The sequence below is a fragment of the Cavia porcellus genome, unplaced genomic scaffold (genome assembly GCF_034190915.1).
Source record: "Cavia porcellus strain 051 isolate PalLab524CR breed Dunkin Hartley unplaced genomic scaffold, mCavPor4.1 scaffold_38, whole genome shotgun sequence".
NCBI classification, from domain to species: Eukaryota; Metazoa; Chordata; class Mammalia; order Rodentia; family Caviidae; genus Cavia; species Cavia porcellus.
Genome location: NW_026947521.1, coordinates 2,924,995 through 2,942,962, shown reverse-complemented (window position 1 = coordinate 2,942,962; position 17,968 = coordinate 2,924,995). Strand labels below are relative to the sequence as shown.

Sequence of the window (17,968 nt, the reverse complement as noted above, 5' to 3'; positions counted from 1 at the left end):
AGGCTTGCTGTTTAAAGCATCAATATAATCTTTTTATTTTTAAAAATAGAAAAAGAGAAGCTCACAATGTTCTACATAGCTATTTTTTCTCATTCTCCATGCATTTTTCTTTTAAAGTATGATGTACATAACCTCAGTATTAGTTACTTTACTGAAATTCTGCAGTCACCAAGAAGGTGACACATTTTAAAAGTGACTATTGGCTTGTGGGATAGAGCAGTGGTGGCCTTGAGGAGGTAAAAGGACAGGTGAGATGAGGACCACGTCGTCACTCACATGGTCACCACTGCAGGCTTCTGGATGTGGTTGATTTCGATGTCAGTCAGTGGTCACCACGTAAACACTATACAGAGTGGCCCACTTTGAGTTTATGCCTGAGCTGTGACTGAAACTGAAACATTTTTCTAAATAGTACTTTTCACGAGCACCTACAGCTGTCCAGATGTTGAATGAAAGCAGAAAGCAATTCTGAATTGAGAGGGTTCACGTTGCCATGGTTAACACAGTGCCACCCGTTTAAACATTTTGAACTCTCACTTAGAACACATTTTCCTCTCATATGCATTAAAAAGGAAGAAGACACTTGGTTGGCAGTGACTATGAGGGATGAAGGAAAAGCGTCCTTTATCTTTTTGAGACAGGGTCTCACTGTGCAGGTCAGGCTGGTCTCGAACTCACAATGATCCTCCTGTCTCAGCCTCCCAAGTGCTGGGATTACAGGCATGAGCCACCACACCCTGCAGAAAAGTGTCCTTTAAAAATAGTCGTCTATCACTACCAGATGCCAGAGTGGAACAATGTCACATGCACTCTTCATACCATTGCCCTGGTGGGTTGGTTCACTTGGTGCCAATCAGGGGAGGTCACCCCGTTTCTGTGGTCCTGAGGTCTCAAAGTCTCGGACCCTCCAGCACAACGCAGTATCTGATGTTACTGGTATAAATTCCTCATTTCAACTGCATACACACTAATCTCAGAGCAGCTGAAGCCGCTCACCATATTCACGAGGTGAGCGCTTTAGTTCACTGTGGGATGACTTACCCAAGAGGAGTGTGTTAAGTATTGGTGGCCTAGGTTCAAATCCTGACTCCGTTCTTTATTCTGTGGCTTCCATAAAGTGGAGACAGCATTGCATACTATTTAGGGTTGATCTGAGAATTACACAGGTACGCACTTGTGAAACTACTAAGATGATTTTATTTTCTCCAGTGGTTTTCATGCAAGATGTAGATATGAAAATCAGGTTAGAATTCTCGCTAATAATTCACTGTCGGCCTTAGATAAGTCCTTCTACCATGCTTGGCTTTTTTTTGTTGTTGTTGTTTGTTTGTTTGTTTGTTCCAGGGAGGGACTCGCGGTCTGCGCTTACCAGGCAACCTTGAGCCACTGAGCTAAACCTCCAGTCCATTGGCTTCCCTTTCTTTTGCAGGGTCTTACTGCTTCAAAAGTAACGAGGGCTCTAAAATGGTCTCAGTAGTTGTTGTGGAATGAAGTAAGTTCAAAATGAAGACATTCTTTCTAACACTGCATGAAGATGTATTTCTAGAGTGTGGTACATATGAAATGAAGTTGGCTCTCTCCACTAGAAAACACTGCAGAGCATCACTGTGATAAAAATCTTCAAGGTGTGAACACACACACACACACACACACACACACACACACGCCTCTGTCCTTTACGGTGATTGTCAATCCACTATCATCTCTGCCAACACTGGATAAAAGGATAAAACACATTTATTTTGTACAGAGCAGCTGTCAGTGTGGGAGAGTCCACGGTGCATCTTCAGGGCAGCAGCAGCAGCGAGCCCAGCACTAGGGAGCCCCGTGCCCGTGGGCGCCCTGTGTGCCCTACCCGGACGCGCATAGTCAGACGGCGCACCGGCTCCCCTGACGCCCCAGTGCAGTCTGGCTCCGGGTCTGCAGCAGACCCCCGGCTCCAGCCGAGCATCAGGCGGCGCTGCTCGCGTGTGGGGCTCGTCGGCCGCAGGGCCAGGTGGCGGCTGCGGCAAGAGACGCGGGACTCGGGGGCGTCCGTGGCTGGGCTCTCGGGGCGCAGCAGCCGCAGGCGGAGGCGCCCGCCGCGCGCGCCGGGATCGGGATCCAGAGCCGCGGCGCCCTCTGCCTGCAGGCGCTCGATCGGGGGCTGCGCGTCCTTGTGGCGCTCGTCACCGTCACCGTTGCCGTAGCTGTCGTGGTCGTCGTCCTCCTCGCTGGAGACCGAGCGGGCGCGGGCTGGGCCACGACTCCCCCGGGCCCGAAGCGCGCGGCTCAGTAGGCGGTCGGAGGCGCGCAGGAGGCGGCGGCGGCGGCGGCGGCGGCTGTGGGGCTCCGGGGCGGGCGTGTCCCGGGGCGGGCAGGGGACAGCGCTGCTTGGTGCCCGCGTGGGCGCGAGGGGCGCGGCTCCCACCTCTCCGCCGCCGTAGGTGCGGGCCCGGGGGCGCGGCGCGGGGTCCCCGAGGAAGAGCGACTCCTTGCGGCGCGTGTGCGGGCTCTCGAGCAGCGCGCAGAAGCCGTAGGCGGTGCGCGCACGGGGCACGTGCGGCAGCGAGAGCGCAGCCTGCGAGCGCGGGTCCCAGTCGGTGCAGCTGGCGCCGTCGTCTGTTGCGACCTCCTCCGCCCGGGGGCTCTGGAGGGCGGCCAGGGCTAAGCGAGGCGCGAGTCGCGGTGGGATGCAGAACTCGGGGATGCGGTCCGGGGTAAGCACGTTGGCGCAGGTGGCGGGGGAGCGCGCCTTGGAGCGGCGGGCGCGACTCCTGAGGATCCGGTCCCTGCCCCGCAGCAGCCGCTCCAGGCACCACATGTGAGGCCGGCGCGGGCGCGGTTACTCTCTGCCCAGGACTGACTCCCTGCAGCACACAGACCACCCGCACGGCGCACTCTGCGGTTTCGCTGCCTTGCTGGGACAGGGCTGACTGTAGCTCACGGTTGTGAACTGTTTGTTGTTTAGTGATGGAACATTGCTTTTCTCCTGTCCTGTCAGCTGCACTTGGGGTCGCGCAGCTTTGTGCTTCCCTTCACTGACCGAAAGCACAGATTCTTAGTGCTGGCTTCTGACTTTGGTCGCCCTGGTGCCAAAAGGCGCTCGGCTTTGTGGTTTGGTGCCCTGAATCCGTAAGGGACTCTTGTACTCTAGCTCCCAACCAGAATTATTATTTGTCTCCTCCGGGAAGTTGGCTTGTTCTCCCTTTTTAGATTCAGCCCCCGCAGAGCTCTACTTCCCTGGGAACTGAGCACGCCGCTCGGGTCCCGCTTGTACCCGATGTTACCTTGTAAATTGCTTCTCCAAACAGTGTTAGATGACTTCGTGTCGCCCACCGGAAGAGGCACGCAGCTTCGCGGGAATTGAAAGCTCGCGCTGCAGGTTCAGCACCGACGTCAGGGATAGCTGGCCTCAGCTTTTATACCAGCTGGCGTTGGCTGCGCTGCCTGGTAACCTGACGCCAGGCCCTGCCCTATCCCTCTGCCACGTGTCGGGATTTGCCGGGCAGACTCGCAGCCTGTGGGTTTTCCTGCTTTGGGTGAAGGTATTCTCCCAAACCCTGAACCGTGTTTGTTTCCTGGTGTGTCAAAGTTTGTTTCCTGCCGTGCCAAAGAGGATTAAATTGACTATGGAACCGGGTCATTTTTGAGGATCAAAACCCCAAAGGAAGGTGAATGCGGGAACATTCTGCTTTCACCCTTCAGAAGAAAACAAAAGTAGGGCTTGTTTCACTCTTACTACCCTTCTAGGAATCCTGTGTTTCCGTTGCACAGCTTTTTAAGTTGTTTATTGCTTTCTGGTTTTCTGTTTTTACTTTAGATGGGCTGAGTTGAATTTAAATCACTGTGGGTTGGAAGGAATTTCATAAAGTGCTGGAAAATTTCCATATCGGCCTGGGTGGGTGAAATGGGTGTAACATATAAAATAATCATCTACTGTACACTGAAGATTAGGGCCCTTTATTGTATGTACATTATACTTCAATTAAAAAACATAACCTATTTCTTGAGCCATGTATGATTTTTGTTTAGGAAAATATATTCCTTTTTTAAAGAAATATATTCCTGAGTATGTCTGGGCTGTTGGAATCATCTTTGGAGGCACTGTGACCGTATCTGGCCAACCAGGAACCCTTTTCCTTCAGTTTGAAAACTGACTCGGGTTTATTTTGTAGGGGAGTTGTTTCCACTTAGCTCTGGCAGATAGAGAGTTGAGCATTTTGTTCAGGGCGTGGTGTACGATGTCTAACATGTTGCCTTCAAATTGCTTTTCCAATAATGTTGAATGAATTAAACTGCCTCCATGCGAAGGTGTCCTCAGAAGAGGGTGTATGTATTTTGTTCCCAGAGCACACAGTTGCTGTGTAGGTGACTTAGATATAGTCTCTAGGATTGTCTCAGAAACCCTGTGAGTTCTGGCCATCCTTGTTTTATAGGTGAAAAACTGTTTCAGAGGTCAAATAACTTACCCATGGTCACACACTGATGAGAGGAGGCGGGGGAGATAATACCCACTAATGGGCAGTGAATGTTTTTTGGGGTTAAATTCAGAAACCTGTGATAATATAAATTATGGCACATGGTAAACACATAGGAGCAGTGGTTATTATTGGTGAGGATAGCAGGAATATTGCATAATGGTTGAAGAAACTGGGTCGGAACTCATAGCTGATTTTGATATCAGAGTGGGAGCTCACCATGAGCAAGTTACTTAGCCTTTCGGAGCTTCCATCTCAAATTAGAATTACTAATGGTGTTTACCTGCATTGTTGTCACGGTATAAATTAAGAGAATGCATGTGAACTGCTTAGCACAGAGCTTTGCATACTCATGTCAGATACTGTGTTTATTATTACAGAGGAAAACAAATGCTAATTAGTTCATTCATTCACTCAAAGCAGTATTAATTGACTGCTTTCTGGGTCCCTGCCACTGTGCTTGGCAGGTGGGTCCAGGCTGTTCCAGGTGATATCAGTTATGTTCATGCATCAGAAGAAAAAGAAGGAGGAGAAGGAGGGGGAGGAGGAATTATTATTAAATAATGATATATTTGAATTCTGTCTTCTGAGGGAGAAGAGGCTTTTTTTTTTTTTGTCTTTTTGAGACAGGATCTCACTGTGCAGGTCGGACTAGCTTTGCGCTCACTTTGTAGCTCAGGCTGGTCTTGAACTCACAATGATCCCCCTGCCTTAGTCTCCCAAGTGTTGGGATTACAGTCATGTGCCATCACTCTGGGCTAAGAAGAGACTTCTGAACACCAGTTAGACATTTAGTTTGAAAGGTAAGATTGGAGAGCCCTGCAGTTTATTCTAGAGACAGTTCTTTTCTATCTTGATACCACCTTTATTCCTGGTCCAATTTTTTTTTTTTTTTTTTTTTTTTTGGTACCAGGGATCAAACTCATGACCTCGTGCTTGCCAGGCAGGTGCTTATGCCACTGAGCTAAATCCTTGGCCGTTGGTCCAAATTCTTTTGCTGAAGCTAAAACTGTGGGATGATAATTACCAAAGGGTACACTTCTTATTCAACTTTTCTTTCTAAACAATGCGTTGTTAGCTTTGTGCAAGCAGAGAGAGCCTCTGGTGAAAATGAAGAGGAGCACAGGTCAGAGTTCAGGCTGAGAAGTTGGCTGAGATGTTGTTAATCAGCTCATTAATCTGTTCCAAGCCCAAACTGTAAAATGGGGTAGGGTCTATCACATAAGATGTAAGACTGCTGTAAAGATTAAAAAATCACCTATGAAAATGGTTAGCAGGCACAAAATGCCCACTAATAGCTGTCATTATTGTTGTTGTTGTTATGCTTGTTTCCTTGTCAGGGAGTTAGCTGATTCACATAGGTTCCTTTAAAAACATTTCTCTGCATAGCCAAACAAAGGTTTAGTGTTTTTTAAAATTAATGATTCACTTTCTTCAGTAATACCTAAGAAGCATTTCGTGTACAATGCTTTTTGAAATCAGCAGAGATGTGCCCTTGAGTGCCTGGGGCCCTTGACTACACACTAAGCCTTATTTTTACTCAACTCAGAAGTGTGAGCCAGCCAGGACTCAGGAGGATGATGTGACAGGGTCACAGACTTATTCAGAGGAATACTGTGGTCATCCTGAGCTCATTGCTGTAGCCATAGGAACATTTGGTAATGGAGCTGGAAAACAATTCGTGATGTGAGCGTAAACAGATTGCATGTCACCAAGCCTAGAGGTGCTTGCAGATTAAAAGGAAACTGAACATCTCAAAGCAGAGTTGGGAGGGAGGTGAGGGAGAGAATAGTGAAAGGGTACAATGTTAGATGAGGCATAAATTCTGCTGGCCTATGGCACAGTTGGGTGAATGTAGTTAGCAATGATGCACTGTAGATCACAACGTCCCTAGGAGAGAGTCTGTGCTCACTGTAAGGATACGATAAAAAGTTTAAGGTGATCAGTATGCTAACTATCCTGGTTAGATCACTATACATGAATCAAAACATTACACTACAAAATATGCAGTTAGGATGTGTTGATTAGAAGGAAGATGCAGACTCACAAAACTAATACATAGGGGATTAGATAGCAGGCAAAGCAAGAAGAGAGCTTAAAGCGAATAAAATACTAGTTTCTGATGTGTGCATCCTATTTGATCTGGTAGAACATGGAGAGTTAGAAGGAACACAGGCCAAGTGGGCAGGCCATGTGCATTTAACCTTACCTGGTCACTGACTTGTGGGGCACTGGACAAGTCCCTTAGTTCTCTGGGGGTTTCTGTGTCTCCATCTGTCTGGTAAGGGATTGGATTAATCAGACAAACTTAAAGTTTACTTCTGGCCCTAACACTGTGCTTCCTCCTAGCTTACCTTCCTAAATTTTACTGTTTATGACATAGTTGCTTATGCTGTGGCCTTTTCAGCATCTTTTTTTGTCCCCAAATCCTTGATTTTCCTCCAAAAACTCTTGGGTGGATGGGTCGGGGCAGAGGTGTGGATGTCAGGTGATGTAAAGTTAGAATTAAAAAAAATTTAAACAGTTGTTGATGTTTAAGAAATATTGCCTAACTTTGACTTGCAATTTAACAGAAATATTTTGCTTGTTTTTATGACTCGGTCCCTCACTGTAGTTTTTGTTTTGTAATTGCCTTTATTGTCCTCATTGCCAAAAAGCCAGAATAAAGATCAGAATTATAATTATGGGATTTTTTTTTTCAGTTCATCTCTGTATGCAGTTTCTGGTAAAGAGCTGTGCTTGAGGGATGCCAGTGGTGTTTCTTCCTGACATTAGCTATGCTTGTTTTAAACTGAGACTGTACATATCTGACTCCTTAAAAATACAGAAGATTTGGGGCATTATAATGGGTTGGAGGCCCATAACAAGTTTTCAGAACAAGTTGAAAATGGAAGATAGTAAGATTTTTTAATTATATGATACTACTATTTGTAGTAAAAAGTTTGAGCTGAAGTTTCCACCTTCCAAGTTTTTATTTTGGCATTATCTTTCTCAAGGAAGATCTCTGAGGATTACTAGTAACCCCGTGGTGATTAAACTGTGTAACTGTTGGCAGAGAAATGGGGCTGGGGCTCAGTGAAGTAAAGGGAGGTAATACGTTCTGTGCTGTGTCATTTTAAGTAAATCACAACATTACTTCAGTTTTCTACATTGTGCAGACAGTACTACTACCTGACTTACTGTCTCACCAGCTGTGTCAGTTATTGTGGGAGGGTTAACCCGGCTTTGCAGTCTGGATTGTGGAGTACACTTCCTGGTGTGTCTGAGGTGTGACCCTTGGGGTCTATAGCCGGTCCCTTTCCCCTTCTCCGCTCACCAGCTGCCAAGAACTAAGCAGCTTTGCTCGGTGATACTGCTTTTGCATGATACATCTTCTTTGGAACCAGATGACCATGGACTGGATCCCCTTAAAATGAGTCAAATTTAACCTGTCCTTCTTTAGGTTTGGGTGTTGAAGGTTGTGTCCGGTTACAGGAGAACTGATGGATGTAAAAATCTTCTGTGAGGATTATATGGAAATGCCTACCTAGGCATAATAAAGTATAGCTTACACATAACAAAATGGAACGAACATGTAAGAGCACATTTATACATTACTCTTTCAAGAGTTTACATAGAAATACTAGGAATGAGTATGCAAGGCATCACTAACACTCGTTTCTCTGATTAGGTTGTACCCTTTGTTCCACTCACTAAAGTGACTTTTTCTTCTCTATATCTAAAGGACTTCGCATTTAAGAAATATGTACTTTGTATCCTTAAAAACTTATGTCAAGAGCAATAAATACATAGTCTTTGGGATTAACTGCCTCGCAGTAAAGCATTCAACAAACGCTTGCGACTACAGTAAATCCTAGCGTGTCTTAGGTTTCTGTCTATGGGATTTCAACAGCTTTTCAGAGAACTGTTTCGTCGGCAGTTTATTTTCTGCAGAGATTAGGTATCCCAGCGGGCAGTTCCATTTCACTAGGCTGAAGGTCATTCCCGCATATACTGTATTCCCATTTGAGGTCACAGCACAGCAGAGCCAGTTCAAAGCCAGCGAGAGACACAGGGAACGATGAACTGGCAACCACAGTCAGGAGACTGAAGAACAGGAAGCCCTGGGTGCTGTGGTGCCCTCCGGGTGGTGAAGCCCCGCGGAGGGAGGGCTCCTCCTTCCGCCGTCTCCAGGCGCGTTTGTCCCCGGAAGCAGCTGCAAGCGACCCCTTACGGGCGCGGCTCACCCGGCCGACCGCACTGGCCCACGACCAGGTCTACCAGCGCCCATCGCCTCGGTCCGGGTACCCGCGTGCCCTGGTTCTGCCCCTCGCGACCGGACCCGCGCACGCGCACAAGCAGGCACGCACGCGGGCACGCAGGTCCCACGCTCGCTCCGATGGCGGCGCGCCTGCGCGGACGGAGCACGCTCCGTGCGGGTTGGGCGGTGCGCCGCCGCAGGGGCAGGGTGCCCGCCCGGGTCGCCGCCTACTTCGTTCCGGCTCCGCCTTCCCCGCCGCGGCCGCGCCATGGTGCTGGAGTCGGTGGTCGCAGACCTGCTGAACCGCTTCCTGGGGGACTACGTGGAGAACCTTGACAAGTCGCAGCTGAAGCTGGGCATCTGGGGCGGTACGCGCGGGCGGCGGCGCGGGCCTGGGGACGGATGGGCGGGCTTGGGCCAGGACCTCGGCGGAATCGTGGGTCAGTGCGGTCGGCCGGGTGAGCCGCGCCCGTAAGGGGTCGCTTGCAGCTGCTTCCGGGCGGACGGGCGGCTAGCGGGGGGTGGGCTGAGGGATGTCCCCCGGCACGCTGAGCCAGCACCGCCCGCAGTTATGTGCTGCAGCGATACAGAGCAGTCCTAGCCCAGACCTGCATCATCATCATCATCATCATCATCATCATCATCATCGTCATCATCGATTAGGTGCCTGGGCGCCGGAAAACGCTCGCAGCCTTCTGGTCCTCAGCGTTTAGCCGCGCAGAGCGGATTCTGAGTAGTGTACTTAAGCGTTCTTCCCGGAGCTTCCTTGGGGCTAGGGGTGTGGCTTGGGGGAGGGCTGGGGCCCAGCGTGCCCGAGGCCCTGGTTTCCAGTGCGGACACTTAGTTATTTGCAAAAACTTTATCTTCAGCTTTGTGGATATTGCGAATACCTTCTTCTTCTGTGGAAGATTTTGTCAGCTTTAGTGGGAAATGCAGAAAAGTAGGCAAATGTGGTAGTTACTGAATCAGTTAAGGAATGTTTAGGAACCTGCTCTAAAAGGGAAGCTACCTATTAAGGTAGCTGTGGAGCCCTTGAAATGTGATGAGTGTGAACTAAGACGTGGTCCAAATGTAATACAACACTGGCTTTTGAGTATGAACGTTTTTCGTAATACGACAGGAAAAAAATGTGCAATTTCAGTAATTTTTAAAATCCTCATCTATTGAATGATGATATTTGACTATATTGGGCTAAATTAAATGTTACTAAATTTTATTTTTCTGTTTCTTTTTACCTTTTTTGTCTCTTTTTCCGTTTTGGCTTTTTTGAGACAGAGTCTGGCAATGCAGTTCAGACTGGCCTTAGACTCACTTTGCAGCCCAGGCTAGTGTCGAATTCGCAAAGATCCTCCTGCCTCAGCCTTGGATTATAGATATGCACCATCACTCCCAGCTTCATCCTTTTTTTGTGTTTATTCGTTGTTGCTGGAGTTCAAGCCCCAAGGCCTTGTGCATTCATGTCATATGGTACACTGTACACCCACACCCTGATACTGTTTTCTGTATTTTAGAATATAGTGTTCAGACAGGCCCTACAGGAACTGTATAATAGGCTCAAACAAATTTATTTTTTCACAGATTGTGTCGAATGCATATCTACTTGGATATTCATTCCCTCAGCTTTATTGATCCACCTCTCAGATTTTATAATTTTTGCTTCATAATTTGTGGTTACTACAAAGGAAGAGAGAAGTTAGGTACTTTTATTTACAGTTACTGTTCAGTATATCTTCATAACACCAATTTCCCTTAAAATAGAGTATCTGAATTGATTATTTCTGTTCTTAGCAAATATTACCAAAGAAAGTAGCTTGAAACATTTTGGAATGAACAAATGGGAATATAAACTTGATAAAGCTTTATGAAATTGTAATATTGATGGTATGCAAAGATTGAAAATTTTATATGGTTCTAATTGAAAACTATTTGCATTATCAGATGAGATTTGCATCTTCACAGTTGGGTTTTTCAGTTTTTTTCTTGTTGAATTTACACGTTTTCAAGAGGTGAAGAATTCACATAGTTGATCTTATAAGTGTTTGGAAATAACTGTGTTGATACTTGGTAATGGTAGTATTTGACTAGTTTAAGTAGTTTTTTCGGTGAGCAAGTGACTTTGGTCCCCAGGGGGTGGGAGGATATTTGGCAGTATTCTGCCATGAAGAATTACACAGCCTTCAGTGTTAGTTGAGACACTGGTGTAAAGAGAATGAATGCTAAGATTGCCTTCTGCATGTATAGGAGATGTACAGGGCACTGCACGCATTTTAGGAGGGCCGTTGAAAGAGGACATACAGTGAGGAGAGGAAACAATGTGTTAAAAGTGACTGGAAGTTATGTTGCATAATTTTTGATGGTCTTAGGAAGTAGTTTTAAGATTTAGAATACTGTGTTTACATGATTTAAAGAGGATTGGGTTGTATATAAACTTGTACATATATAGGCACTCAGCAAAATCAATTAAATTAATAAATTAGTTTTTAATAATAATAAAAGGGACAGGGGATTAAGTATCAGAATTGGGCCGTGGGTATTGCTTTTGAATTAGAGAAGCTGCTCCCCTCAAACAAAACCCAACAAATAACTGAAGCTATTGTTTTTCTTTTGGGTTTTCCTCTTAAGGTGTTTATTAATACCAGGCAGTTCTCAGTATTTTTAAATGGGTTTAGGCAGAATGCCCTTTCAAAAATTGCTGTTTTAAAAAAATTAGACCCTAAGTATTTACTAGTTATAGGACCGTGGGCAAAACATTTTAATTCTCTTAAGTCTTAGTTTCCTAACCTGTAAAGTGAGTAGGATCTATAATGATGTGAAAATGTCTCGTGATTGTTAGTACTAACAGGAATGATGATAGTAATCCCACCTGAGTGATGGAAAAAAGTTTACTTATTTCCTAAGTATATTTCTTTTAAATTCAAACTCTGGTGCCTTACAGTCTATAGAAGGTAGAACTAGCATTATGTATCTAAACACTTCTTATTTTCCCAGGGAATTTCTTAAAAAGTCTGATTGGGTTTGCATTTACCCTCCTGCCAGCTGGTGTGGAATTTGGGTTTGTGAAGATTGAGAGGAATGCCTGGTGGACACGTGTTGCTGGTGCAGATAGGAGGATTTACTTAGGTTTTTGTTCTCCACATCCTGGCACCAGAAGAGAAATTGCACAGCCCTCAGCTATCTGGGGTGCATCCAGGATATAATTGTTTTATGCGCAGCGTGTATTTGGAAAGTGTGTTGAAATCTAGGTCTTTTGCAATGTAGGTACCGGGGTAGGCTCTTTGCCAATTTGATTTTCATAGTGATTTAGTGTGGAGGAGCAGGGACATCTCTGGTGAGACCTTTGGTTCTCAACTTGGGTTAGAGGAGTGGAGTACACAGGTGGCCAGGAGATGTTGGTCGGAGGGAGCGGCTGAGGTGGCCGTAAAGAGGAACAAGGTAGGGAGTGCTCAGAAGCCCTGCAAGCCAGACTGCTCTGTGGGGTTTACTGTCCCATCTTTCTCTTGACTACCCGTTGCTTGCCAGTACCCATGGAGTAGGGGTGGCGAACCTTTCAGAGCTTTCAGTGACATGAACAGCCTACTGCTGCACACGTGCTGTAGGTTTGCCATCACTGCCGTAGCCTGATCCCTTATTTGAAATTCTTGGGGCCAGAACTGTTTTGCATTTTGGGTTTTTGTCCCCAGATCTTGGAATATCTGTACATATGTAAAATGAGATTTCTCTGTGTGAGATCCAAGTTTAAACACGTATGTATATTTCGTATGTTCCTTACATGTCTTACACATGTAGCCTGAGTGCTTTTAGTGTCAGTGTACTTTGACTGTGATGCTTCATGTGGCACTGTGGCAGGCAGCATTCCAAAGGTTTGGGATTTTGTAGCAGTTTGGTATCGGGTCCTGACCTAGATCGCCCATCTCCCAAACAAGTGTACGGCAGAGGTTAAATTAAAAGAGAGAAATTGTATGATTTTTTAGGGCTTCAAGAGGGTCAAGACCCTTTAATTAAGCCCGAGATTCAGAGGGCTGAGACAGAGATTTCTCTGGACCGCCCATTTTATTTATGAGTTCCAACAACAAGGGGTGGGGAAACTGAGGAAAGTGCAGGCAATGAGCAGGACCTTGGGAGTCACTTCAAGGACGTCTCCAAGAAATGAATCAAGTCAGTTCAGTAGCTCTGTCTTATCATGAAGACATGCTAGGAGTGACTGTAGGAGTAATTTCTGCAGCTGCAGTCTTTACCTAGTTAATTAGGGTTGGAGCCAAGTGTCCGAAGCTGTGGCCTTATCTTGCCCTTTGAGGTATCCCTGACCTCACAGGCCACTATAAGCCTTAGCCAGGCCCAGTGATTCATAGAGGTTCACTTACTATGAATCAGCTCCCGTCGCCAGGCAAGGTGCCTAGGCCTAGGACAGACTCACAGATAAACATAGAAAGCCAACTAGTAAAATTTAAGTCCTGCTCAGAGCTGCTTTTAATGGTCTCGAACAGTTTGGATTTTGGGTGTTTCATCAGGGATGCTGCCCGTGGCGGTGAAGCAGAGCAGCATTGGAAAGGAGGATTAGCTCTGAGGTGGCACCAGGAATTCGGGAGCCTGGGTTCCAACCCTGACTCCGGTGCTGCCAGGTTGTGTGGCTTTGGTAGGTCACACTGAGCAGTGATGTTTGCTTCTTATCTGTAAATCAGAAGGATGGGCCAGGTCTTGTCTTTCCTCGTGGGAGCAAACCCAGAGCAGCCTGAGCCCCTTGTGAGGTGAGCAGGTAAGCGCTCTGCTGCTGACCCTGCTGCGTGGTGAGAAGAGGTCCGGTGAGCCAGATGCTGTCCTGTGTGTTCTTTGCTCACTGCTGGGCATTACACTGGTAATCGACGGTCCAAGGCTACAGTATTATCATAAAGGGAGCTGTAGGGCAGTGTGGGAATGAAAGAAAAAGAAGATCTTTTGTTTTCTTCCCTCAACACATTGAAAATAAAAAAAAAAATAAAACAAGACTCAGGTGCCCAGATGTTTTTAAGCCTGTAGAGAAAAGTTGAAAAGTCCTTTGTTGCAGGCCAACACCTGGTGTAACCGAAGGCCTGGTTTCTTACCCACTTGTCCTGTAGTATATACACTAATCCACAGAAAGATCCTTCTGGAGTGTAAATATATGTTATCAGATAAAGCAGCATTATGGGTTAGAAAATGAGAGTCAGCGCTTTGTAACCATTCTGCTAGGAAGTGAGAGCACTACTCAGCCTCACGGGATCCCTCCTGCGTGGGAGGGAGAAAGTTCAGGAGGGCTCCGGGTGACTGCAGCTTGGACCTTCCTTTGCCAGGACTTCCCCTTTCAGGAGTTGCTGTTCTTCTCTTCCCCGGCTGCTCCCAGCAGTCTCCATGCAGATCAGAAGCAGTGTCCCTTGGATAGTGAGGCGTCCATGGCTAGGCTGGTGTGAAATTTGTTCATGAATTGCTACAGTATTCTCCTCATGTTTCCTAAAACTGGTCATTAAAATAACTTGATTCCTTCTTTTCAATAATTTCCCTGACTTCTTTGGGAAATGAGTGTGTGTACATTTTGTTACACTTTCAAATGAGTAGAGAATGCTTATGTCACAGGTGCATACAGAAATCTGTAAGTCTGTGGCACTGAGTGTTCTTTTTTCCTGTTTTACCCAGTGTCCTGGGTTAGGGTGTGATATGTTTGGATATTGGGTGCTTTTGAATTTTAATCACAGTTTTTGATGACTGTCTCTTTTTATATGAAGAACATTGGCCATGGAGTCAGGAGACATAGTTTCTATGCTTACTACTGCCACAAAAATATTGGAGAATCTTGGATAAATCTCTTGATGTCCTTATGGTTTATTCATGTATAAATAATGAGGGAGGATTAGATTTATGTGGTCTAAAACATAGCTTGGGAATTTCTTTTTCTTTTTGTTGAGAAAGTAGATTTTCACCCCGCCCCCACAGGTTTGCCTGCGGCCTGTCCTTCCTTCTGTGCTGCTAACAATATCCCTTGGCTGGTGCTGCCTGCGCTTCTGCCCTGGCTGTACTAATTTTAGTTACCCTTTTTGTTTCTGGAATTTTTTCCCATCTCTCTGAAAATGCAGAGAGTGAAAGTAGAGCCCACAAGTACACAGGCTTCCCAGCCTGGTGTCTGCTCTCCTCTGGCATTTTTTCCTCTCAAGGAAGTAGTTTGACCTTCTGAGTTAAAGTCCTGCTCCGCTGCTGCCCTGCTGTTGCAGAGTGGTGCTGTGAGCCCAGCCTTGGACACAGAGGACAGAATGGTGGCCCTGCTGCTTACAGGTCCCTGTGATATTTTGAGGCCCATCCTTTAACCGCACATTAAACCTCAGTATATCTGTATGCTTTCTTAGTATGTCTGTCCTTCTGCCCAGGGGGCTGTGAGGGTCCAGTGGTGTCATAGATCTGGAAGTACTCTCTAAAAATAAAAGTTTATGTCTGTACTGGAGTTGCTTCTGCCCCGTACGGTGTGCATCCTGAACCGATGAATTCAGCATTGGTGGAGTACTTGCTATGAGGAGAGTCAAGGGTTTATAGTTAGGTTGGGTTTATATAAAGTGTTAAATATCGCAAAGAAGGTGCAGCTGAAACTTCTGAGAAAGTTGGGGGAGGTAATTTCAGGTTAGAGGTTTTAACACCAGCACTATAATTTTTATATTTATTTTCTAGGTCATTATGTATTTTAAAAGCTGTTCTTATACTTACTAGGCATAGTTCTGTATTACCCTACTGCCATTGGAGTTTTATTCGCAAATAGATGGACTTAGTTGTTCTGTAATGTAGCACCTTTTTTTTTTTTTATTTTTCATTTGCCAATTTATTTTCATTTGCCAATTTTAATGGATTTAGTTCCATTTCTGTCTTCTGGTTTGAGAATGAAGATTCATAGATAAATATGGGTCAAAGATTTACCCTTTGAGATTAAAATCTCCACGGTGGGCCTTAAGATCTGATGTGTGACTTTATGGCTGTTGTGCAGTGTTTATAGTGTGTTAAGGAGACTCCCAAGCTCTCCTGAGGAGCCCACCATACCTGCTGCTTCCCCTTAGGCAGGGCTTTTCACCCTTTTTCCTGGCCCTGTTAATCTGCAAGCTGCTGCCTCCTCTTTGTGTTGGGGCTCCTGGCTCCTCCTCTAGTGCAAACAGTGTGCAGAATGGGATTGTTATAGTTACGTTGTCAAATAGCATTCACATTGTTTTTCAGAGCGGAAGTACGCATTTATTTGTTAGATTTTGGATAGCAGAAATAGGTAGTTCTGTTAGTTTTATGTCTGCAGATAAGTTAGAAGATACAGGAGGAAATGATATAAAACATATTGAGGTCATGTTGACATTGGGATTTACCTTTATTTCCCCATTTCCCTTATAATCTGGTAAGTGGATAAAATATATGACAAGTAGAAAATATTGAAAAAATAAAAAACCATCTTTAATCCACCACCCAGTTATAATCTCTTGTGAGCTCTTTGCCCATCTTTTTAAATACACTTGTTTAACTTCATTACCTCTATTGGTGCTGTTCAGTGTTTCCCAATGTGTTACTTCATCACAGAGCCAAAATTTGTGCATTGGAAACATCCCTTATTTCAAAAGATTTTTTTTTTTTTTTTACACCTGTTGTGTTACTGTCTTGGTAGTTGTTTTGAAAACTTCACCTCTAATGCCAATGACTTCTGAGCGCTCCTGGTGATGCTTAGATCCTCCCAGGCAGGTATGCAAGTCTTCCTGTGCACTTCAGCTATTGCTGGAGTAGTTTGAATGGCTTTAGTAATGCACTAGCGCTGTGCATATCTGTTTTGTTGGTTTGACTTCCTAGTTGTGTTTAGTATGATTCATTGTTTGGTAGACTAAAACCCAGGAATATATGTACACCTTATATGACTTTACTGCAAATAATACTTAAGGATTTTTTTTTTCCAACTGCCAAGCACATGCCAGTTTTTTGCGATTACTGTGTTAGTCCTAGATTTGCACTGGTGCCAGCCTGTCAGTCCTGACTCCAAAATCACTCTACTGTGACTCCATGTCTTTGACTCTGAAGTTGCTGCCTTAGTTTAAGTTTTTTCGTTGTGTTGTAGGTGCTAGGCTACTGCCTATATTCTTGCCTCCTCCTCTTGTTTTATAATACTTTTCAGCAATTTATTTTAGCAAATTTGAAAACTACAAATACCCAGAAGATGTCCTATAGAGACATGAGCTTTATGCTATGTGTCTTTTTATCAGTGCTGTGCATACACCAGTGTATTTGGTATAGCTTTTGAAGTTGGATCAATCTATGCATTCTTTTAATCTTTTAAAATATTCTGTGCATATTTTACTGTATTTCTTTACTTTTTTTGGCTCTAATGTAGACACATTATGATTTATGCCTCATTGCTGATATTTCCATTTTTAGGCAGGTCCTTTGCCATGTGTTTTAGCTTTTAACATTGTATTCCTAGGGGTTGGTGTGCATTATGATAGGTTATACTAGTTGTTGTATTAATGTATTTTTTTTTCCTTCTCTCTTTAAAAGGCAATGTGGCTTTAGATAATCTACAGATAAAAGAAAATGCTCTGGTAAGTCTTTTTTAAAACTACGCTAATAACTCAGTTAATTTGGTTGCTGGGCATCTGGTACCAGGTACCATATAAAGTGATTGAGTCATTTTATTTAATGACAATGATTTTCCATTAGGAAATCTCAGATTAAAAATACAGAAAAAAATTTCTCTTAATGATCAAGATAGTATCTTTTGGAAAGTGGAACTTTTACCTAACCTAACTTGACTATAACATCATAGTCTACATTTTTCTTCTGAATTATCTTTACACGTTTTTCAACTAAATAAGGGCTTGACTTTAACAACTATGTAATGAATTATAGTAGTTTGGCATTATAAAACGGTAATAATAAGAAAAAAAGAATTTTTTTAAAAAATAAGAATTTTTAAAAAAAATACTAACTGCAGAAAATAATTTTTGTCCCTTACTGTGGAGCAAGCAAAACAATTTTCCTCCTATCCCATTTGCTTTCTATTTAGCTTGTTGGGTTAAATTTACATTTATGAAGTCACTTCATCACATTTTCAGGTTCCTAATTTCTAGTTTATAATATCTTTCTGCATTGGTTTAATCATCTTTAAATCACACTTTATTATTTATTTATTTGTCTTTTTGAGACAGGATCTTGCCATCTCTTTCTGACTGGCCCTGGGCTCACATTGTAGCCCAGACTGGCCTCTAATTTACAACAATTTTCCTGCCTGAGCCTCAGGAGTGCTGGGATTATA

General features: G+C 44.6%; 2 protein-coding genes across 13 annotated transcripts in view; one reads left to right on the top strand and one right to left on the bottom strand.

The window, feature by feature from the left end:
* Nucleotides 1-1,719: 1,719 nt before the first annotated feature.
* LOC134474767 (C2 calcium-dependent domain-containing protein 4A-like) lies at nucleotides 1,720-3,712 on the bottom strand. Its single transcript, XM_063243406.1, has one exon. The coding sequence runs from the start codon at nucleotides 2,801-2,803 to the stop codon at nucleotides 1,787-1,789; it is 1,017 nt and encodes a 338-aa protein (XP_063099476.1). The 5' UTR covers nucleotides 2,804-3,712; the 3' UTR covers nucleotides 1,720-1,786.
* A 5,177-nt stretch (nucleotides 3,713-8,889) lies between these two features.
* Nucleotides 8,890-17,968, top strand: part of Vps13c (vacuolar protein sorting 13 homolog C) — a 154,148-nt gene continuing 145,069 nt past the window's right edge. For 7 of the 12 annotated variants that reach the window (XM_063243394.1, XM_063243391.1, XM_063243393.1 and 4 more), the window contains exons 1-2: nucleotides 8,891-9,068; nucleotides 17,212-17,255. In XM_063243394.1, the coding sequence (XP_063099464.1) occupies nucleotides 8,969-9,068; nucleotides 17,212-17,255 (144 nt within the window). In that variant the 5' untranslated portion in view covers nucleotides 8,891-8,968. Of the gene's footprint in view, nucleotides 9,069-17,211; nucleotides 17,256-17,968 lie in introns of all 12 variants that reach the window. The other 5 variants (XR_010045619.1, XM_063243390.1, XM_063243388.1 and 2 more) reach the window with 1 other exon arrangement.